The 23,550-nt window shown below is 42.8% G+C and overlaps 2 protein-coding genes across 8 annotated transcripts in view; both read right to left on the reverse strand.

Annotated features, from left to right (window-relative positions):
• ZNF445 (zinc finger protein 445) overlaps positions 1-23,550 on the reverse strand; it is a 59,740-nt gene that overhangs the window by 35,485 nt on the left and 705 nt on the right. The window lies entirely within an intron of this gene.
• LOC101905790 (zinc finger protein with KRAB and SCAN domains 7) lies at positions 13,540-23,068 on the reverse strand. Its single transcript, XM_005222607.5, is given in 3 exon segments — positions 13,540-13,722; positions 13,725-15,089; positions 17,072-23,068. Coding segments are annotated over 3 exon segments (1,611 nt in total). The 5' UTR covers positions 17,232-23,068; the 3' UTR covers positions 13,540-13,636.

Here is a 23,550-nt window from a genome sequence, read left to right on the forward strand (position 1 = left end):
GACTCCCTTGGATCCTATTCTTATCACTAAAACTGTTAAAGAACAAATTCAGTGAAGAAAATTTTAAAGATCTTATTGGCCTTAAACTCATAAGTCAGACAGCATACAATCTATGAGACTGAAATGAGCTCCAAAGAGTTATGCAAGGCAAGAGAGTTTATAGACAGAAAGGAGCAGGAACAAGGAAATTATACTAGGCAAAAAGATATGGGTTGTTGCAAGGTTGATTTCCTTATAAAGGATAGTGCTAATCAGGAAATTCTTGATAGACTGGGATTGTTTTAAAATTCCATCTCTGGCAAAACCAAAACTTTAAGTTTTATTTTGGAGCTTAGCATCAGTTACTCCATTTTGGGCCTGCTGTCTGGTCTTTAAAAGCCCCATTGGTGAGCTTTAACAAGGCTCACCTAGTGGTTGAGGAAGTGGTGTTATTTGCCAATCTGTGGAATCCTGGAGGAGTAGGTTTGGGGGTACAGAGGCTGCTTGAAGAAGGACTAAAGCCACATCAAGAGACTGCTTAGTGCCTGTAGGAGCAAATGTTCTCTATCAACAACACCAGAGAATGGGGAGGGGGTAGAGCCAATGCTACAAAGACCACCTGCTCCCATTGCAGCACACGTGCAAGCTGCTGTGCCAAGGGGCCAGGGAGCTGTCCTGGTTGTCTTCTGGTAGATGCATCCTAGTGCCAGGCCTCACCATGTTCCCAAACTGATTTTTCAGTAGGAGGGATGTTCCATCTTTGACCTGAGGCTCTGCTCCACTTGTTTGAACCACCTTAGGTTCTTTTTCAATGTCCCAGCCACCAAGGATGGAAACAGAGAGTGGATCCTGGCAAGAGAGCTATTGATGAGATGGAAGAGAAACCAAAGGCACAGTATAACTAAGGAGGGTTCAAGGGGTGATATATAAAAAGTATAATTGTTAAGGACATGGTACAAAACCTCAAGGCTAGCGATATTTGAAATGGTAAAAACAAAACAACAGGCCCAAAATGGAGTAGCTCATGCTAAGTGCCAAGCCATCAAAATAAAACTTAACTAAAAGCTTTGACTCTGCCAGAATTGAAATGTTAAAACTAGTTCCAGTCCATCAGAAATTTCCTGATCAGCATTAGTTAGGTAATCTACCTGATAGACCCTTGCCATTCCCTTATAAAGGAAAGTAACCTTATAATCAACCCACTTTTTTTGCCTTATATAACTTCCTCATTCCTGCTCCCTTCTGCCTATTAGTCTTTTGTTTTGTAAAGCTCCTCTGCGCTCCTTTCTATCTGCTAGGCTGGCTGATTCATGAATTGTTGAAGAAAGCCAACAAGCTCTTTAAAATTTATTCCATTGAATTTTGTTTTTTAACAGGAAGCTATTACCACCTCTAGAAGCAGACTACCTGACAGAAGCTGTAGCCTTCAGCTTAGGGACATACTCAATCCACAGTCCAGCATACAGTGATCTGGGGGAACAAGTTCCTAAACTTGAGCTTCCTTCTGATCTGTCAGGGCCTGCCACTGGCATAACCCAACTGGAAGCTGGAGGGCAGTCCAAGAAGGTCAGCTTCCCAAGTCTTAAGGCAGGGTTCAGAAGAACCAAGAGTGAATATGGTGGTTGTGGGGCAGCAGTGGGGGACAGAGTGCAACTGGAAAATATCCAACACACCCAAAAGGAAGATAGGAACTGTTTGTCTATGCCTAATATGTCCATTAATTTCCATCTGAAATATGTGAAAAGAAAATAAAAATGAAGTCAGTATTGCTAAGAGCACTCACTCACATGGAGACAAGAGGGCATTGAGGAAGTAGGACTTATACCCATCTCAGCCAGGATGGGATCTGAACTTTTGACCGCTTATTGACTTAAAGCAGGCACACAGAACATCTACACAATATTTCAGAAACCCAAGATACTTATCAGAACCTTTCCCTAAATAACTTATGACAGTCTATCCCTTAAGGGCAAATATTCCTTTTTTACATTTTTACTTTTTTACATACCCAATCATAATTCTTACAACTTTAACAATCTCGTGGTTTCTGCCTTTATAAGCCCCTGATTCTTTCTCTTCCTTGGAACATTCTTTTGGTTTTACCCAAGACTGTGTCTCCCAAATTGCAATTCCCCAGATCCAAAATAAAGCTCTTTGTTCTGTGGACACAGAAAAATGAGGATCGCTAAGCCAAAGAGCATTGCTCACCACCCAGTTTTGCAAGGGTTAAGTTGTAACCCACTGTAGTTGCTGACCTGACAGTTAAAAACAGACCCCATAGATAGCAACGGTCACTCAGTCATGTCCAACTCTTTGCAACTCCATAGTCTATGCAGTCCATGGAATTCTCTAGGCTAGAATACTGGAGTGGATAGCCTTTCCCTTCTTCAGGGGATCTTCCCAAGCCAAGGATCGAACCCAGGTCTCCCACATTGCAGGCAGATTCTTTACCAGCTGAGCCACAAGGGAAGCCCAACCCCATAGATAGTTAGATGTATATCTCAGGAAGAATTTTAATGGCCCTGGATTTTTTTTTTTAATCTTCCCATACATAGAAATGCACTAAAACCATTAACTTGAGACATCTGTTCTGTATGATCTGCCATATTTTCTTCTTTTGATATATGCATTTGAAATTTTGTACCAAGACATATGGGTTTCCTAGGTGGCTCAGACAGTAAAGAATCCTCTACAATGCAGGAGACCTAGATTCAATCCCTAGGTCAGGAAGATCTGCTGGAGAAGGGAATGGCTGCTACCCACTGCAGTATTCTTACCTGGAGAATTCCACAGACAGAAGTGGGCTACAGTTCACAAGTGCAAAGGTTGCAAAGAGTCACAGGGTTGCAAAGGTTGACAGACTAACACACACCCACCAAGACATATGCTTGACTACATGTATTTCCTTGCCAAAATCATATATAAACTGGTTTCTCCCCTCTTTCTTCAGAGCAGCTCCTCAGAGCCAACTGAGGGGCTCTTTCTTGGACTTTCATCTTCAAAAAGACCCCCAAATAAAACTCCAACTCACAATTCTTTCATCGTGTGTCTTTCTATAAGTCAACAGTTCTTTGCAACCTTGGTACTGATTACTGTGGAACAAATAATGTTCCTGATAACTGGTCTCCACAGGGGTGGAACTCAAGGTGGCTGGGACAGCTGGAGTGGGGCTGGGGGTGCTGAACATTCATAACCATCCACTGAAAAGAGCTTTTTGTTTTGTCTGAGAACAAAATGTTCCCATCAAAGAGGAGCTTGAGCAGGTTCTGTGTTTGGGGTGGACTTCCCAGGTGGTACTAGTGGTAAAGAACCAATTCAGGAGATGCAGGTTCAATTCCTGGGTTGGGAAGATCCCCTGGAGCAGGAAATGGCAACCCACTCCAGTATTCTTGCCTGGAGAAATCCCATGGACGGAGGAGCCTGGTGGGCTACAGTCCATAGGGTTGCAAAGAGTTGGACACGACTGAAGCAACTTAGCACTACTCAGCAGGACAGCAGCTAACATGGACAGCACCCGGACTGCTGTGGTCCAACAGATTCAGCAGATCAGCCCTCCAGCGTTTGCAGAACTCAGGAGCAGACTCCTCCTTCTGCTCTGTTCAGACAGCAGCTCTGTTCTGAAGTCCTGCCCAGCTTCTTGAAGCTCAGCCCACCTCTGCTGCTACCTGATTTCTCTGAGAGTCAACACACAGAGCCTGCAGCAAGGCGATCTCTCCCCTCCTCTGCTGGGAGCCTGTCCTTGGAACTCTGGTTCCTGAGAGCTTTACTTCCCTTCATGTTGGGCTGCTTGACTTGGCAGGAGCCAGGGCAGAGCTTCTCCAACTTGAATGTGCATATGAATACAAATCACTTGGGGTTACCCTGGTTTAACCGGTTGTTAAACTGCAGATTCCACTTTGGGAGCTCTCTGGAAGCTGGTAAAGACTGAAGAGGAAAACTTAAAACTTAGACTCAGCTAGAAATAACTTCATGCTCATTCTGCTTCTGTAAGATACTGGCTGCACTGAGAGAGGAACAAGATGACCTAGCATCTTATAGTTATAAGATGTTCTGATAAGTATGGAATGTTCTGTTTCTGCTTCTACGAGTTTCTGTTTGGAAATTCCCTGCACATAACCCATAACAACTTCCACACTCTGTAACTGCCCGTAGCCCATAGCAACCAGGTAACCAATCAACCAGTGCCAACTGTAATTGTGTGTTCTGACCCCATAAGAATGAAGCTCACCCTGAACTTGGAAGGCCCCAGAACTAGAGGGTGTTAGCTTATCTGGGACTGCTGGCTTAATAAACCTGAGTTCTCCAACCCTCTGAGTATGGTGCTTAGTTTCTCAATGGTCCAACTTCTGCAACAAGACTATTTCTTGAGAAACTCGCAAATGTGCCCACGTTGTGTTCCTATACCAGGCTTTGAGTAGGAAAAAACTGTTACTGTAAATCACTGACTTTTAATTTTTGCTGCTCAATATAATCTCCTGGCTTGGAAAAGATCAGTTTGCTTTCCAATCCAAAGAAAGGCAATGCCAAAGAATGTTTAAACTACTATACAATTGCACTCATCTCACACACTAGCAAAGTCATGCTCAAAATTTTCCAAGCCAGGCTTCAGCAATACATAAACCATGAACTTCCAGATGTTCAACCTGGATTTAGAAAAGGCAGAGGAACCAGAGATCAAATTGCCAACATCCGCTGGATCATCAAAAAAGCAAGAGAGTTTCAGAAAACATTCTACTTCTGCTTCATTGACTACACCAAAGCCTTTGACTGTGTAGATCACAACAAATTGTGGCAAATTCTTGAAGAGACGGTAATACCAGACCACCTTATCTGCCTCCTGAGAAATCTGTGTGCAGGTCAAGAAGCAAAGTTAGAACTGGACATGGAACAATGAACTGGTTCTAAATTGGGAAAGGAGTACATCAAGGCTGTATATTGTCACCCTGCTTATTTAACTTCTTCTTTTTTTTTTTTTCTTATTTAACTTCTATGCAGAGCACATCATGTGAAATGCTAGGCCAGATGAAGTACAAGTTGAAATCAAGACTGCCAGGAGAAATATCAATAACCTCAGATACACAGATGACACCACCCTTATGGCAGAAAGCAAGAACTAAAGAGCCTCTTGATGAAAGTGAAAGAGGAGAGTGAAAAAACTGGCTTAAAACTCAACATTCAAAAACAAAGTTCATGGAATCCAGTCCCATCACTTTATGGCAAATAGATGGGGAAATAATGGAAACAGTGAGAGACTTTATCTTCTTGGGCTCCAGAATCACTACATATGGTGACTGCAGCCATGAAATTAAAAGACACTTGCTCCTTGGAAGAAAAGCTATGGCCAACCTAGACAGCATATTAAAAAGCAGAGACATTACTTTGCCAACAAAGGTCCGTCTAGTCAACGCTACTGCTTTTCCAGTAGTCGTGTATGGATGTGAGAGTTGGACTATAAAGAAAGCTGAGCGCCGGGGTACTCTTTCTGCCCCCTTCTGATGCCTATGCCAGAAGCTTTCTCCATCTCCTTTATACTTTAATAAAACTTTATAAAAAAAAAAAAGAAAAGAAAACTGAGCGCCGAAGCATTGATGCTTTTGAACTGTAGTGTTGGAGAAGCCTCTTGAGAGTCCCTTAGACTGCAAGGAGATCCAATCAGTCCATCCTAAAGGAGATCAGTTCTGGGTGTTCATCGATAGGACTGATGTTAAAGCTGAAATTCCAATACTTTGGCCACCTGATGTGAAGAGCTGACTCATTTGAAAAGACCTTGATGCTGGGAAAGATTGAAGGCAGGAGGAGAAGGGGACGACAGAGGATGAGATGGCTGAATGGCATCACCGACTTGATGGACATGAGTTTGATCAAGCTCTGGGAGTTGGTGATGGATAGAGAAGCCTGGTATGCTGCAGTCCATGGGGTCGCAAAGAGTCGGACATGACTGAGCTACTGAATTGAACTGATAATCCCCTGTGTTGGCTTCCCAGATGGTAAAGAATCCATCTGCTAATGCAGGAGACTCAGGAGACACAGGTTTGATACCTGGATCAGGAAGATCCCCTAGAGGAGAAAATGGCCACCCACTTCAGTATTCTGTGAAGGACAGGGAAGCCTGGCATGCTGCAGTCCTTGGGGTCACAATGAGTTAGACATGACTGATCAACTGAACAACAACCAGTATTCTTGCCTGGAAAATCCCATGGAAAGGAATGTAGCTGGCAGGCTACATTCAATGGGGTCGCCAAGAGTTGGACAGAGCTGAGTGACTGCAAATGCATGCATAATCCCCTGAGTAGTTTCTCAATTAAGTGCAAAACTGTGGGTGGGGCCTAGGTTTTCCTATTTCTTTTTAACTACCCAGATGGTCCAAAGTGTAGCTAGGGTTGACAACCTGAGGATGAAGGGTCCTTCCTTTTACACAGATTCCCTGCAGCGTTGCTGAAGGGTTTTATTCATTTGCTTGTTCTCAAATTTATAACACATTAGCTTTTGACTTTGAAAAAGGAGGAAAGTTTTACCTCCCCTGTTTTTTTACCTCTTATTTTGTTTGTTTGATTTTGGCCTTGCCACAGGGTTTTTGGAGCTCTTAGTTCTCTGACCAGGGACAGAACACAGGCCCCAGCAGTGGAAGCGTGGGGTCCTAACCACTGGACCACCAGGGAATTTCCTTTACCTCCTATTTGGAAATGTGAAGAGATAAGTCTTGGTATATTGAGGCGGGGGTGAGAGTTGTGGGGGGGCTCTGGACTGTGGCCAAAGAAAGATCAGAGTGTACAACTGAGAATTAGCTGTGGCCAAGTGACAGAAAGAAAACTGTCCTGATGGGTGAAGGAAAGTTACCTGGCTCAAAATAGCCTGGAGTTAAAACCCTCCTCCAGGTCCTCCCCACCATTCTATGCAAAACAAAGAACTGTCTCACCCGGAAAAAAAAAATGGACATTAAGGCTGATTACGCCCAGCTCCCAGCGGGTCCAGCCTCTGGCTGATCTCCAAAATTCCTTGCCCCAGCCGTTAAAGAGATAACTACTCCAAACCACCTTGGAGGACAGGCCCCCTTAATACAGTAGCTTTCCACATATATGCCTATATATACTTACTCTTTTCTTGGGTTAGTGCAGCAGCTCACTAATCTCCCTGCTGCCCCTTCTCGCCTCATTAAAGGTGATCTGTTCCTGTAAAATGCTGGTCTCGTTCTTTTTTCGAACCTCGTCTTCTCTAACTCCCTTACCCTACAATGGGATTTTCCACTCCTGGTCACAAACTCAGCCCTGCTTCGTGGGGGAAAACAAGGAATCAAAAAATGTGTTCTCTTTTACAAAGATGATGTTTGAATTTTTAAAGTACTTTCTAACATAGCAAAGAAATACTGATACTTTAAGTAGTACTAAAAAGATTTTAAAGTGGAATTCAGCCTCTCCTCCCTTGCCAGGAACTCACACACATCCTTCCTCCATCCCTAACATTCTAAAAGCCCTCCTCTGTCTTCCTCCAAAAAGATGATGGTATGCCTTTGGATCCAGGGATAAAGACAGTATCAGGAAGGCTCTCCTGGAGAGCTGAATCTCTATCGGTAATGGGTAGGGGATCCATCTTTGGGTCAGGAAATAGGAATGGGAAAGAGAGACTATAAAATCTGTTTTTATTTATTGCTGTATCCCAAGTGTTGTTGGATGGCAGGGATACTGAATGGTAACTGTCAAGGGGTGTGGTGATGGGCCAGCACCTGGTAAAAGGATTTACTGAGTCAGAAGTGAGGGTACCAAGTGAGATTTACTGAGTACACTGCAAGGGAGCAGCAAGAGAGACCCAGAAGTGTCTGCCTCCGGTAGGGGAGAGAAACTGGGCTTCTTTTATGGTCCATTCTGGTCACCCTTGGGTTAATGTTCCACCCGTATCGTGGTTAGGGCTGGGTGTGTCATTGCTCAATCTTCCTGGACCACTAACTGCTTGTAACTGCTGGTGATTTTTCCTTGGGGGAGGGTATGACTGTCTTGAAATGACTTCCCAAGCCTAAGATGACTGTTCTATTGTTAAGTTCCACAATAACCTCTGGACTGAGAAGGAAGTTTGAGACCCAAAAAATGAAGCAGGCAACTCTATAGAGAGCAATTATGAAATATGTTGTGGGTAATTTGCCTACAGGAAGGATCAGGCAGGCGACCACCCAGAGGCATTAGCAGCTATACTCAGTGTTGCTGAAAGAGGTAAAGATTCACACTGAATTGGTTGAACCCAGGATGCTTTGTCCCAAAATGTGAAAACTAAGAAAAGATGCAAACACAAACCATACCATCAACTGGAACATCTCTGACCCATGCATTGCACTTCACTAAGGGTGTGGTGAGAGCGCTCTCTGCAGGCTGTTCAGTCCTTTCCGGAAAGGCAGCTGCTTCACGGAGTTGGCCCACCCCTGGAATCCCACTGAGGCTTGATATGGGATGTAATATTAATGATAGCACTTTGTTAATCCTGTCCTATTTTATTAATAAGATAAGTGAGTACTCATGTGAGGATGGGCAACTTGGGTCTTAAGGTCACATACAGGGCTTTGGTAGTCAGGAGCTCTGTTTTCATTAGGGCCAAAAGCCAACTAGGAGTTGCCATTTGAAGGGGGTGTTTCTGGCAGCTGCCTTTAGTATTCACATGTCCCAAACTCAAGAGGCCTATGTATCCAAATAGCAGTCTCTTGTTCCTGTAGGCTCCAATTATCACGTAAGTCTCTACGATACATAGCTCCAGAGCTGGCAAGCATCATTGGTCCCAATGACAGGGCCCATGCCAACGCATCTAGCACAACCTCTAGAGTCTGCTGCTTTTAGGAGTCCCATTCATAGACGGCTGTCTTGCAGGTAACCTTGCCATAAAGGACATTTGGTACCTGTTGCTTCCGATAGCCAAACAGGCCTAACAGTTAGCTTCTTTCTTGTTGGTGGAAGCTGCCAAGGACAGCAGCTTTTGGTTGACTTTATCAGGGATACTCCTCTGATGACTCGCCCAGGTGGCTCATAGAAGCTGCACTTTTGAGCAGGTCTTGCATCTCATCAGGGTTGTCAACCCTTCTTGCGTGTCATAAAATCCGTGACCTCATGTAGAGACTGGTCAAGGCCAGCTTGTTGGTCAGGTCAGTAATGAGGATGTCAACACAGTGGATGAAAAGTAATTCTTTTATCTTTTTTTTTTTTTTGAAAAGTAATTCTTGAGAGGGACTTCCCTGCTGGTCCAGTGATTGGGAGTCCTCCTTACAATGCAGGGGACGCAAGTTCAAGCCCTGGTCGGAGAACTAGGAACCCACATGCTGAGGAGCAACTAAGCTCACACACTGCATCTACTAAGCCTACACGACAGAACTATTGAGCTCTCAAAATAATTTTTTAAAACAAGTAATTCTGAGGATAACTGGGTTGTTGCAGATCGAGGCTTACCACTGGTGGCATATTGCAGGGGAATGGAGGTATTGCTAGGACTGAATTGTGTCCCCCCTAAATTAACAGGCTGAAGCCCTAACCTCCAGTATGACTGCATCTGAAGTTGTAAAATGAGAAATGAAGACAGAGTGTGAAAGTGTGCTTCTTCAAGACAAAGGAAGAATAACCCTTAGAATGATTGAGATCATCAGGGTTACCACTTCAGTTTCAGACAGACCAGACAACTCCCACAGAATCCACGAGGGCAGAGCCACTTAGAGGTTTGAGAGCAAGACTCCCCTAGAGCTCTGATAAGCCGGTGGATCCAGAAGGCGGGACTATCACCCCTAATCCTGGAGAGCAGAGAACTGAGCCAGAATAACTAAGTTTTGAACAAGCACACTTTTTCCCTTCAGATTTCTCCTTTTTGGAATTGAAATGTGAGATAATACACATTGGTCTCTGCCCCTAGTTCCTAGCACAGAGTCCCTTAAGTCCTTGTAATTTTCTAAGTGGTAAGAGCACCAGGAGCACCTTTTGTTCTAATATTTGGGTCTTTGATCCTGGTTCCTGACATAGGGTTCCTGAAATCTTTGTAATTTACTAAGTGATAGGAAAATTGCTTTCTTTATTTATTTTTGGTCACACTGTGTGGCTTGTGGGATCTTAAGTTCCCCAACCAAGGATTGAACCTGACCCATGCCTCCTGCATTGGGAGCACATAGTCTTAACCACTGGACCACCAAGGAAGTCTCATCTTTCATTCTAATAAAGTAACTCTGTGTAGGCTCCTGGATGAGGGCTGGTCACAGGAAAGAAAAAACCATGGTTAAAGCTTGAGATTTTCAGCTCCTTCTGCCCCCACCCTGTTCTCTTGATAATGGAGATGCCTGCATGATGAAGCCTGCATAAAAACCCAATAATACCAGGTTCAGAGAGCTCCTCAGAGGGTGACACATCCTGACTCCATAGAGACAGCAGCTCTTGTGCTGGGACCCTCTCAGATCTTACTCTATGTATCCATCCTCATACGCTTTTATAAGAAAAAACAAAAATCAGAAAATATAAGTAAACTGTTTTCCTGAGTTCTGTGAACCACTCTAGCAAATTAAACCCGAGGTGGTTGTTGGAACCTCTGATCTACGCTGGTTAGTCAATAGCGCAGGTGATAACCTGGGCTTGGAACTAGTATCTAAAGTTGGTGTGTGTGTGTGTAAATTTTGTGAGACCAATCCCTTAAACTGTGCAGTTTGACACTGTCTCCAGAGTGTCAGAACTGGGCTAAATTGTGGGACACCCAGCTGGTGTTCCAGAGAATTAGTGTGGGGAAAATTACCCACATTTGGTGACCCCAAATGTCAGAAGGTTAATGTTCTGTATGAATAGTAACAAAGACACAGGAGAGAAACACAGGAGGGAAGGACTGTGGGTTTTATTGACATCAAATGTCTACCCTATAAACACTCAGAACTTTATTTGGGAAGCATATAACCTGTCTGGTTTTACAGGTTCACAGCTGAAGAATTGCCTCAGCTTGAATTTGACCCCTATCTGATTTAGATAATGTTTAGATGAGACTTGTGGACTTCAGACTTTAAAGCTAATGCTGAATTAAGACTTTGGGGCTGCTAGGATGGAATTAATTTATTTTGCAAATGAAAAGGACCTGAATTTCGGGAAGCCAGAGGCAGAATGTATGGACTGAATGTCTGTGTTTTTGAAATTCATGTGTTAAAGCCCTAATCACCATAATCCACCTAAGGGTGATCCTATGTAGAGTTGGGCTTTGAGGAAGTAACTCAAAATAGGTTAGTTTATGTGGGTAGGGCACTCATGATGGAGTTAATGAAGTTCTTATTAGAAGAGGAAAGGACTTCGCTGTCCAGTAGCTAAGACTATATGATCCCAATGCAGAGGGCCCGGGTTCCATACTGGGTCAGGGAGCTATATCCCACATGCTGCAACTAAAGATCCCGCACGCTACAACAAGGATCAAAGATCCCACATGCCGCAACTAAGACCCGAGAAAGCAAATAAATAAAAACAAACACTGAAAGAAAAAAAGAAGAGGAAGAGACAGCTGTTCTCTTTCTCTGCAATATGAGGATATAGCAAGGAAGCAGCTGGCTGCAGCCAGGACTCAAAGGATTCTTACCAGAACCTAACCATGCTGGCAACTTGATCTTGGATTTCCCAGCCTCTGAGGAATAAATGTTTGGTAAGCCACCACTCTACGGCATTTTGTTACAGCAATTCCAACTAAGACAGCTGCTCAAGGTATGTCCCTCCCAATCCCCTTCCTCCCAAAAAGGGATCAGGCCCAGTTATCTGTACTCTGCAAAGAATATCTCCCTTACTATGCAAACTCTTCCAGGTAACAAAAGAGAAACAAAACTCCCAAATTAATTTTGCTAAGCAAACTGAATCTAGTTCTGTACTTCAAAAATAAGATACAATCACCATGAAAAAACAGATTTTATTCCAGGAACACAAGAAAATTTCAATTATTTGGAAACCTGCCAACAAAATTGATACAAAAAGAGTAAAGCATAAGACCCATGAAATTTTACCAACAGATTTTTAAAGTTTTTGATAGAACTTAGCATCCGTTCATAATAAAAACTTTAGTATGATAACTTCCTACAGTATGTGTACACTACATGTCAAGTACTGTTTCAAGTTCCTTATACTTATAAATGAATTTTATCCTCAAGGCCCTATGAGGTAGCTCCATTTTACACATGAAAGACAAAAGGAAGGGCACTCATGATGGAGTGGACTTCCCTGGGCCCAGTGGCTTGTCCAAGATTACACACCTAAGGAAAGTGATGGAGGCAGGATTTGAACCTAGGTTTCCAGGCACAAAATCTGTGCTCTTTACCACTATAACATATTGCTGCTTCTAAAAACAGGAATAGAAGAAAACTTCCTTAACACAGTACTTATCAGAAACAATGAGGGTGAACCACAGGTACAACTGTGACATGCTTAAAAACCTTTCTGAAAATTAGAAACAAGACATGGAATATGCCTGTTATTCACTGTTCAACTTTTTTTTTAATGCTGATGTTTGACATAAGTGGCATACAGATTGGAAATTAAGAGAACACTAATCGTTACTGTTTTATTGTATATCTAGAAAAGCTAGGAAATGAAACTAAAAAATTCTTCAGACCAAAATTAATTAAACGAGGTAACTGGATCCAGGTAAAATTTTTTAAAAATCAGTTAACTTTTAAAATACTAGCAATAGCCAATAGAAATTGAGGTGTAGCGTTCAAATGTAGCTCCTTTTTCTCCAACCAAGAGCCTGAGTGCTTTCCTAGGAAGCGAGGACATTCATTTCTGGTGCTGCTGGTGGTCAGCTCACAGAGTTATGAGCAGTGCTGGATCTGTCCCCCAGAGACTCAGTGTGGTAGGGTATGAGCAGAACCAGAAGATAATAAATTAAAACATTCAACAGACAAGAGTTTCTACATAAGATATGACCAGCCACATTTAAATTAGAGTTGAGGGCTGGACCTGTGTGTTCATATGGGGTCTCCCCTGGAACCTGGGAGTTTCCAAAGTAAAACACTTAAAAAAAATAAAGTCCTGGATCTTAAAGGTTCAAGGGACACAGACTGGCAAACCGGAAGAAAAGCTTTTCTTCCTAGAGAACACAAGTGGTGAGGGTCTAGATTAAATCAAGCTTTAAAAGGGCCACACTCAAGAGGTAGGAAGAATGACTCAGTCTTAGAGGATGACTTTATATAAACGGTAAAATGGAGGAGGTCCAGTGGTTCAAGCAGTCCAGGACTTCGTGCCTTCATTTCTGAGGGCACAGGTTCTATCCCTGGTTGGGGAACCAAGATCCTGCAAGCTGCCTCATGCAGCCAAAAAAAGAAGAAGGAAACCTATAAGCACATGAAACATGTAGTCCTTATTTCCCCAAGAGGAGGAGGAAGATTCCACTGTTACTCCAACTCTCCCACCTTTGTGACCAGCAGCGAGCATTTGGAGATGGTCCATATTTTTTTTTCTAATTTTTTTTCTTTATGTTAGCCATGCTGTGTGGCATGTGGAATCGTCATTCCCAAACCAGGAATCAAAACTCATGCCCCCCATTTTGGGAGCTCAGAGCCTTAACTACTGGACCACGAGGAAAGTCCTGGGATGGTACACATGGAACAGGTGGTTCCAAGTAGAGATCAGGATGAACATACTTATACAGAAACCTTAACCTAAAGTTTCTTGCTGTCTTAGAGAATCGTGTCTTAACAAACAGACCGAGCCAGACCTGAGTGCTTCTCTCTAGTGTGAGTTCGCTGGTGGTGATTGAAAGTAGAACGCTGACTAAAGGTTTGCCACACTCAATACATTCATAGGGTTTCTCTCCAGTATGAACTCTTTGGTGCACGGTGAGTTGTGAGCTATCACGAAAGGCTTTCTCACAATCTTTACATTTATAAGGCTTCTCCCCAGTATGGGTTCTCTGATGTACCATAAGGCTAGAATTATGAGTGAAGACCTTTCCACATTTATTACATTCATAAGGTTTCTCACCAGTGTGAATTCGCTGATGAATAATGAGGTACGAGTTTTGATTGAAGGATTTTCCACAATCATTGCATTTATAGGGCTTTTCACCAGTGTGAAGTCGCTGATGTCGAGTGAGACATTTACTCAGACTGAATGCCTTACCACACTCATTACATTCAAAAGGTTTTTCTCCAGTATGAATTCGCTCATGGTCAGCAAGTTGAGAGATCTGATTGAAGGCTTTCACACATTTGCTACACTTGTATGGTTTTTTCCCGGTGTGGAGACTCTGATGTCGAGTAAGACATTTACTCCGACTGAAGGCCTTGCCACATTCATTACACTCATAAGGCTTCTCCCCAGTGTGGATTCTCTGATGGTCAATAAGATTTCTGTTAGAACAGAAAGCTTTCCCACACTCCTCACACTTGTAAGGTTTCTTACCAGTGTGAAGTACCTGATGGCGGATAAGGCTTTTACTCCGACTAAAGAGTGCTCCACACTCATTGCATCCATATGGTTTCTCCCCAGTATGAGTTCTCTGGTGGTCAAAGAGTTTGGAACTTTCGTTGAAAGCTTTTCCGCATTCATTACATTTATATGGTTTCTCCCCAGTATGAAGTCTCTGGTGTTGAATGAGATGGGAGCTGTGGCGATAGGTCTTTCCACAATCACTGCATTCATAAGGTTTTTCCCCTGTATGGATTCTGAGGTGGACAACGAGCTGAGAAGTCTGCCTGAAGGTCTTGCCACACTCAGTACACTCATATGGTTTCTCTCCAGTGTGGATTCTCTGATGCCCAATGAGGTGTGAACTCCAATTAAAAACTTTGCCACATTCATCACATCGATATAATTTCTGTCCCTTCAGAACTCCCTGATGTTTTGAGAGAGTGGAGGACAGATCTGGATGTCCCCCAAGTTCCTTATACTCATCACATCGATCCTTTGTAGATTTCTTTTTATCCTCCTGTGTTATCTCTAAGAAATCACTTTCCCGTCTGGTTCCTTCTTCATCTGAGGGTTGAACTTTTAGTTTCTCTAAAGCTTCTTCACAGGAAGCCCCAGCTTCTGGTCCTCTAAGAATCAGTCCACAGAGTATGCCTGAGGTCCTGTCAGCTGACTTTGACTCTTCAGAAATGTCCTGCTTCGGAGACAACTGTGAACTTGCCATCCTGTTTTCACCTGCTGCCAAAAGACAGAAGAAAACAACTTTCACTCACTTCTTGTCCTATTGAGGAAATGAACTGTCAGGAGTCTATGTAGCTTAAAAAAAAATCCACATTGAGGATAAGGAATAAGGAGACACATTGAGAACAGGAGGGAAAAAGCAGAGCTATCAGGACAGAGGGATGTGGAGCCAGCACAGCCAGGTGAGCAGGCCAATTGAAAGGCAAGAGACCAAACTGTAAAGCACAGTGTGATCTCCCAGAAGTCACTTAGATGTGGTGTCTCCTTAGTAAAATGATGAACTCTCGGATTCACTCCAACCATGACACTGTACAGCTCTACAGTTCACAGCAAAGATGTCAAGGAGAGTGATGGCAAATACTTTAAACTAAATATGAGAAACATGTAGGCAAACATGAGAGTTGAAGGGAAATGTGTATTACGAGGGCGTGATCAGGAAAAAGTGCACAAAAAGGAGTGATTCTGGTATGAAAGAATAGTAATGATATTTGGAGAAGCTATGGGTTCAAAAAGGCTGGGAAAATGTACTGAAGGAGAGAGTAGAGCTCTAAAATTGGCAACATCCTAGTCTCTGGAGCATTGGACTAGGAGGTGCCAGTAGGCACTTCTATGAAAATTAACAAAGGCAATAATTTGAAATACAAATCCAAGTACATGTTTTGTAGCTTGATAACCTGTAAACATAATAAGACTGAAGAGCTGAGTATTTGCTTTTAAATTCTGGAATTAAATATAAAAGCTGGGAAAGGCAGAGCATCCATGGTCATAGGTAAACACAAAAATATTGGTTCCTTTCAATCACATCTTAACCAGACCACAAGCTATCATACCATCTCAGCATATGGAAAATGAAAGGTATCTGGCCCTTTAATTCTAAGCCCACCCTCTCCAGAGTAGGCTACTGTCCTAGACCGGTCAACCCCAGAAACTCCTCTGACAACAGCCCCTTTCAGGAAGCAGCCCTGCCCTAGTCTTTCTGAAGGGGAAGCTGAGAAAACGATGTTTTGTGCAAAGCAACCTGGATCATCCCAGGATGGACAAGGACCAGGACTAGGTGACTGGACCACGGCCAAGCACCAGACCCAAGTGCGGCTTATAGAGTAGTCATCAGCTCTGGGTGACCTGGAACAAAGTTCTGCCCAAAGAAATATGATACTTAATGGCTGAACCACCAATGGAATCCCTTTCTACATAAATTCTGAACTGAAAGTAGGACAAAATGAAGGAAATTACAAGTAGTAGCTCAAGTTGAAATGATGCATGGAGAGAAGAAATCCATCAGGAACCACAGCAAACAGAACATATGAGGAAATAGGAAGTCTAATTAAGAAAGAGCTTGAAGGGGGACAAAAGATTCAGAGTAAAGAGAATGGCCATCAGTGGGAATAGAAAAACAGATACACAGGACACAGCTGTCTTACAACACTGCCGTAAAAATCCTTTCACTTCTGCTGCTGGGTTGGAAAGATCCCTTGGCGCAGGGAAAAGCTACCCACTCCAGTATTCTGGCCTACAGAATTCCATGAACTGTATAGTCCATGGGGTCACAAAGAGTTGGACACGATTGAGTGACTTTCACTGTCACTTTTCTGCTGCTGAGGCTCCCCGGTCCTCACAAAGCTTTGTTTCCCAAAGCCTGGTCTAGCTGGTGAGTCTGTTCAGGGTTTCCAATCCTTCAATCTTACTCTAAGTAACTTAGCTCATGACTTATAGTAACTGAATGGCTCTCTATTCCTTCCAACTACAAACTCTTAACTAAACCAGCTCACTTCAATTAATAAGGAAGTACAGAGAACCGTCTGAGCCACCAGGGAAGTCACAGAGAATGTTAATGACTATCAAAGTGAGTGATGATGTAGAGAGATTTATTATACTATTCTCTCCATTCTCTTTATATTTTCATAATTAAAAGAATAAGAACATAGCAAAGAAAATGTAAAGAAGGCAGACTCTAAGTTACTAGGGAGCAGAGTCATTACCCAATGGGGCCAGGCTGCAGCAATTTTCCAGCATGATGTTCCAGTACAGGGCTCTCTGGCTGAGGGCTGTACCTTTCCAGTTCTTTAGAGTATAGTTCACAGACAGAAACTCCAACTCTGTAGCCTCCTGGAATGACAAGCTTCTACTGCTCAGGGACATTTGCAGCTCAGGGACTTTCACAGCCTAAGGGGCAGAGTCAACAAGGGTACCAAGACAGGGTTGAGACCCTGGGGCCAAAGGGGTGGGGGTACAGAAAGAAGCTGGGAGGACACATTAATAAAAGGACACGTTCAGGGTAAGATAACAGTCCATGTACTCAGTGGATGGGACCAAGTCCAGGGGAGGCAGTTAGGAAGAGAAGTCACAGGAGCAGCCTCTGAATGGGCCAGAGCCCTGGAGATGAGGTCCTGCCATTCCTGGGCCACACACTTGGAACCCAGGAAGCTCACCTGGGGCCTGACCATCTGGAAAATTCACTGGGAAATTCAAGGATTCCAACAAAATGAAAAAAAAAAAAAAAAAAACCTTGAAAAATAAAATTAAGTTGAAGAACTCACACTTCACAATTTCAAAACTTATTTGACAAAACAGCACTTATCAGGACTGTGTAATACACACATAGATCAGTGAAATAGGTAAGAGTCCAGAAGTAAACATCTACAGTTAACTTTTTTTTTTTTCCAGCTGCACTGCGTAGCATGTGGAATCTTAGTTCCCCAACAGGGATTGAACCTGTGTCCTCTGCATTGGAAGGACAGAGTCTTAACCACTAGACCACTAGGGAAGTCTCCTAAGGTCAACTTACTTTTTAAATATATTTTAAATTTATGTATGTATTTTATTTGGCTGCAGTGGGTCTTAGTTGCAGTGTGTAGGATCCAGTTCCCTGACTAGGGATCAAACCCGGGCCCCCTATACTGGGGGCATGGAGTCCCAGACATTGGACCACCAGCAAAATGCCCATCAACTTATTTTTTATGGAAGTCCCAAGAGCACTCAAAGGGGAAAGAAGACACTTTTCAACAAACGGTGCTGGAACAACTGGATATACACATACAAAAAAATGAGGTTACACCTCTACCTCAGTCCATATATAAAAATAATATGGACAGTAGGCTTTGGCACCTGTTGCAAATTAGCCCCACTGCTCTGTGTAACAAATCATACATGACAGCTAGCTTCCCCTGAGAGCATGGAACTCTTCAACTCCCACCACTTTAAAGCAAATTTTTAAAAAAATCACTATCCTCATCCATGATTAAAACAGAGACCATCATCTCCTACATTTGCTACAAACCAATACCTAGTCAATGTCTCCTGGACTCAGTGAGTGCTGGGAGGACTGATAAGAGATGACTGTTAACTGAAATGGGAAGAAAGCTCACACCGGAATGCTTGTCACCACCCAGATTAAAGAAAATGCAGTATTGTTACAGGGTCATGGAGAGTCAAGTGAAGAACTACTTTAGGATCACGCATGATGAGGAAGTTGAAGTTTTGGCAGAGAAATGAAGCTTTGCTGTGAAAGAAAAAGGCAGGGCCTTTGCCAGACAAATTTGCACAACAGACTGGGGAAGAGAAAGATGCTCAGGTGAAGAGAAATACAGGCGTAAGACTGAAGACAATGAACTGGAGACCAGAGAAAAGTATTATGAAGAAACGTACCAGCAGGAAATATAGAGCACTGACATATCTGAGTGAAATAAGCACCAAACGTAAGCCTCCAAGTCGACCTGTTGTGAAGCAGCTGCTACAGAAATGTCCAAGGAGGTCAATGAAGTATTTGTAAAGAGATGATGTGAAGGACAGCAGAAAAATGACGGCAACTGCCCGTGAACATGGCAAAAGAATACAGTTCTTTGAGCCCAGTCTCTGCAACCATGAATGTGGATAAAAGCTAATGACCACTTCTGCCATGAGAGGACAAAGCAAGAAGGCCATCTATGAACCAGGAAGCAGGTTCTCACTGGATACCTAATCTGCCAGCACCTTGAGAGTGGACTTTCCAGTCTCTAGAACTATGAGAAATAAATTTCCGTTGTTCATAAGGCATCCAGTCTATGGCATTCTGTTACAGCAGCCCAACCAGATTAAGACTTTGAGAAAGAGCTTTCTTTAAATTTCTATTTATCAAAGTCCCAGAGTTAAGCCTGGCCTGGCTAACACATCTCTTTGTGAACCAATCACTGTGACGAGGTGATAAAATGCTCTGATGGGTCACATCTGAGTCACTATCTGCCACTGGAATATCCTGGAAGGGGAACTGAATGCATCAAAACCTCAGGAGCACATGGACTGAGAGTGGGGACAGTAGTTCTCCCCAAGTTAAGGTGTTATAATCAAAAGAAAGGGGCCTGTGTACCAGACAGACAGAAAAAAAACAGACATTGCTACCAAACCAACTTGGGTCCACTTGCTCTGATGCAGTAAAGCCAATGTACTGAAGCAGCATTTAAAAAAAAAAAAAAAAAGCTAATGACCTCCTGGGCCTTTCAAAGTCTGGATGAAAGCCTCACAGCACAGTAAATAAAGATGGAGGCCAGTGAGCTGAAACTGCCCAATTAAATTCAGGTATTCTAATGCCTCTGGGTTCCTCCCAGATCCCAATCAGTTTTTGAGGACAGAAGAAAACATCAACTTGTTAAGACGACACCATAAATGTGAGCCCCCAGACTCGGGGGCAACCTGAGATGGATCAGGCCTCTTCTCCCCAGCTTCATCCCTTCACTCAGTTTCATTCCTAAATGAAAATGGCCTGGAAAAGAACCAGGGAAATTCCTGGGCAGTTTTTAGGAATATTTTCTTCTTTCTGTCATTTTGCTTTCATACAAAGCAATTCTGACTTCATTTTAAAATCCTCTTAAATAAATAGTCTCTTACTCTTGTGTTTTTCCTGCTAGTGAGAGGGTGTGTGCTGTGTTTAGTCGCTCAGTCAGGTCCAACTCTTTGCGATCCCATGGACTGCAGCCTGCCAGGTTCCTCTGTCCATGGGCATTCTCCAGGCAAGAATACTGGAATGGGTTGCCATTCCCTTCTCCAGGGGCTCTTCCCAACCCAAGGATCAAACTCAGGTCTCCTGCATTACAGGCAGATTCTTTACCAACTGAGCCACCAGGGAAGCCCCCAATGAGAAGGTACATAAGGTTTATTTTATACACTGATAATATGCAAACTAGTTTCTAAGACAATTAGAAACTAAAGCTAGACTGCTTCTAGTACACATTTAAATGTTAAAATTTTAGTTATACCAATTTATAAATGAACTCAATCTAGTGCCCAAAATTTGATTTCTCAATACCACTTCTACAAAAAAGTGAAACCAAGAATCCTTGCAGAAATGATTGATTCCAGGGCTGGAGAGGTGAAAATATAAGATGAGTATCTTGTGGTGCCTGAAAATCAGAGAAAGACACAAAAAAGGATGGGAACATGTAAGGTGAAACAGGAGCCAACTTGAAAGACACCCAACAGCTAAAGCTAGAATAATTTATGCCACAAAATAAATAACAACACACCTCACTACACTCCCCAAATAAACACCCAACATCACACACTGATGTAATTGATATAATTAAGTAAATAAACAAGTGGGAGAGAAGGCACAACTCTTCCTCACAAAGGATTCCAGTTAATAAATGTAGTCAAAAAACACAAAAAATGAAAAGCTCCTAGGAGAACATCACAATAACAACTACTGTAGGCAAGATTCACCAAGAAATGCTAACTAGTAGGAAAAGCATATTTCTATGCAAAGTCTCAAAGTATCTACCTCAAAATAATTGCTAATTACAAAGGACAGACAGTAACTTTACAATCATTAATCCTTGGCAGAAATACTGGATCAAGAGTAATATCACCAGGAAAAGACATACGAACATCAACCTCAGTCTAAGCAGGAGAACATCTGACAAAACCAAATCGAGAGGGTCAGTCTAAAATTACAAATATAAAATACTTTAAAAGTGTCAAGTAAAACTGAGGAGCTGTCACAGACTGAAAGGGAGTGAGGAGACATAACAATTAAATGCAATGAGGGATTCTAGACTGGATTCTCAAACCAGGAAAAGAACATTCGCTAGCCAGTCAGGAGCTCTAGATAAATCAGTAGTTTAATTACTAGTACTGCCACCACTGGAAATGTCTCAAATTTGATGACTGTCCAATGGTTATGCATGACATTGCCTTTAGGTATACCAGGTAAAGATACAAGGGAAGTCTACAAAATTCTGACAGTCTCTGTGAGTCTACAATCATTCAAAATAAAAAGGTTTTCAAACTGAAGTTTGAGTTGTTACTGTGTTTATTTCTATCTAGAAATAGTAATGTCTATATACTAAGGATTAACTTGGCAGTAAGGGTGTTGAATAGGGGCTACCCAGGTGGCACAGTGGTAAAGAATCCACCTACCAATGCAGTAGATGTGGGTGATCCCTGGGTCGGGAAGATCCCCTGGAGGAGGAAATGGCAACCTATGCCAGTATTCTTACCTGGAAAATTCCATGGACAGAGGAGCCTGGCAGGCTAGAGTAGGACATGACTGAGCATGCACGCATGCACACACACACACACACACACACACACCCCACACAAATATGTACTGAGCACCTACTACCTTCTTAGACACCATGGTCTCTGCAGTGAATAAAGCAGACAAAATGCACTAACTTAAGGAGCTTATAAGAAGACAGACAATAAGATAAAGACAGTGTCAGGTGCTATGTAGCAAAATAAAACAAGGAAGAAGGCTAAGAGGCCTAAAATCAGGCAAGGGAAAGTATAAGCTCAAAAATTCCATCTAGGGAACTCCTTGGTGGTTCAGTGGTTAGGATTCGGCAGTTTCACTCCTGAAAGCACAGTTTCGATCCCTGGTTGGGGAACTAAGAACCTGCTAGCTGTACACAGGGACCAAAAAAAAAAAAAAAAATTCAATCTAGAGCACATAATGACTCATTTGAGGGACCTTTTTCAGACTGTTTCTAATATTAAAAACACTGAAGATTATAAAGTAATGAGTTATATTTTATTACATCTTCTGTATTTTTGCTCTGGAGTATGACATCACAGAATGCTCACAATACTAACATTCCTGGATACCAGGAGTCACAGAACTGTAGCAGGTACCATTTTTCAGTTTTTGTCAGTTTCCCTTACTTGTAAGTACACATAGAGATTTATCTTCAAAACAGTCCCACAGTCTTTTTGGCTTACTTTTTGAACCAAAAGCTGTCTGCCTTTCTTCAGCATTAAGAAACACATGTCAAAGCAGTCTCATTTGTCAGTTCCTGAATGTGCACACAGATATTTATGTGTGTAACAAAGGGAAATTCCCTGAAATCCTTGAGCAAATTACTTACTTGCAAAATAAGAGACCTAACATTTAGGAGTTTTTAGTTTGGAACTGAAGCAGGCTGGGACTCGGGACCCTTTGTTGCAGCGCTTGCACCTGAACAAACGTTTCCTCCAGCAACGAAATACAAAGAAACTCTAAGGGTCTAAAAATAACTGCGCACATTTGCAGTTGGAGCATATTATGAAGGATAAGCTACAAAAAGACCAAAAACCCAACTGCCACTTCTGAGGGGCTGGGAGCAAAAGCAAAGTATTGCTCAAGCACCCCTGCACACAGCATCACCTAGAAGGTGGATAGACCACCTAAGTCACCCCTCCAGCCAGATCTCTGGAAGCACTTCTACCCTCATTCTGTGTGAGGAACCACCCTCACCCGCTAGGAAACAAAGGAACCTGTTAACTTGTTTTCACTCCCTCCTGCTGCCGCATAAATTCCAGTAAAGCCTTGACTGAATTTCAACTTTTATCAAGGAGACCAAGAACTCCAGTTCATAACAAAAGTCCAAACAAAAAAAAACAGTGTTCTTTTCCTTGCCACTACTCTTAACTTAGTAAGGAGAACATTTTCTTATTTCTTAAGTCTATGTAAGTCAGAAGACATTAGAGTGGTTTTAGGTTAGTGCTTTGGAGAAGGAAATGGCAACCCACTCCAGTGTTCTTGTCTGGAGAATCCCAGGGACGGGGGAGCCTGGTGGGCTGCCGTCTATGGGGTCGCACAGAGTCGGACACGACTGACGCAACTTAGCAGCAGCAGCAGCAGGTTAGTGCTGTTACTTGTGTTTAAAAACTGCATTTTATACATGCTATGCTAAGTCACTTCCGTCGTGTCCGACTCTGTGCGACCCTATAGACGGCAGCCCACCAGGCTCCCCCGTCCCTGGGATTCTCCAGGCAAGAACACTGGAGTGGGTTGCCATTTCCTTCTCCAATGCATGAAAAGTGAAAAGCGAAAGTGAAGTCGCTCAGTCGTGTCCGACTCTTAGCGACCCCATGAATTGCAGCCTACCAGGCTGCTCCATACTACTCTCTTTATTTTGAAAACAGACATAATCACCCTAATGAAGCTTTTGGTATTTTTCTGCACAAATGTCACTTGCTCAATTTACAGCTTCATGCAATATCTACTATA

This window comes from Bos taurus, chromosome 22 (assembly GCF_002263795.3).
Source record: "Bos taurus isolate L1 Dominette 01449 registration number 42190680 breed Hereford chromosome 22, ARS-UCD2.0, whole genome shotgun sequence".
In the NCBI taxonomy this organism is placed as follows: Eukaryota; Metazoa; Chordata; class Mammalia; order Artiodactyla; family Bovidae; genus Bos; species Bos taurus.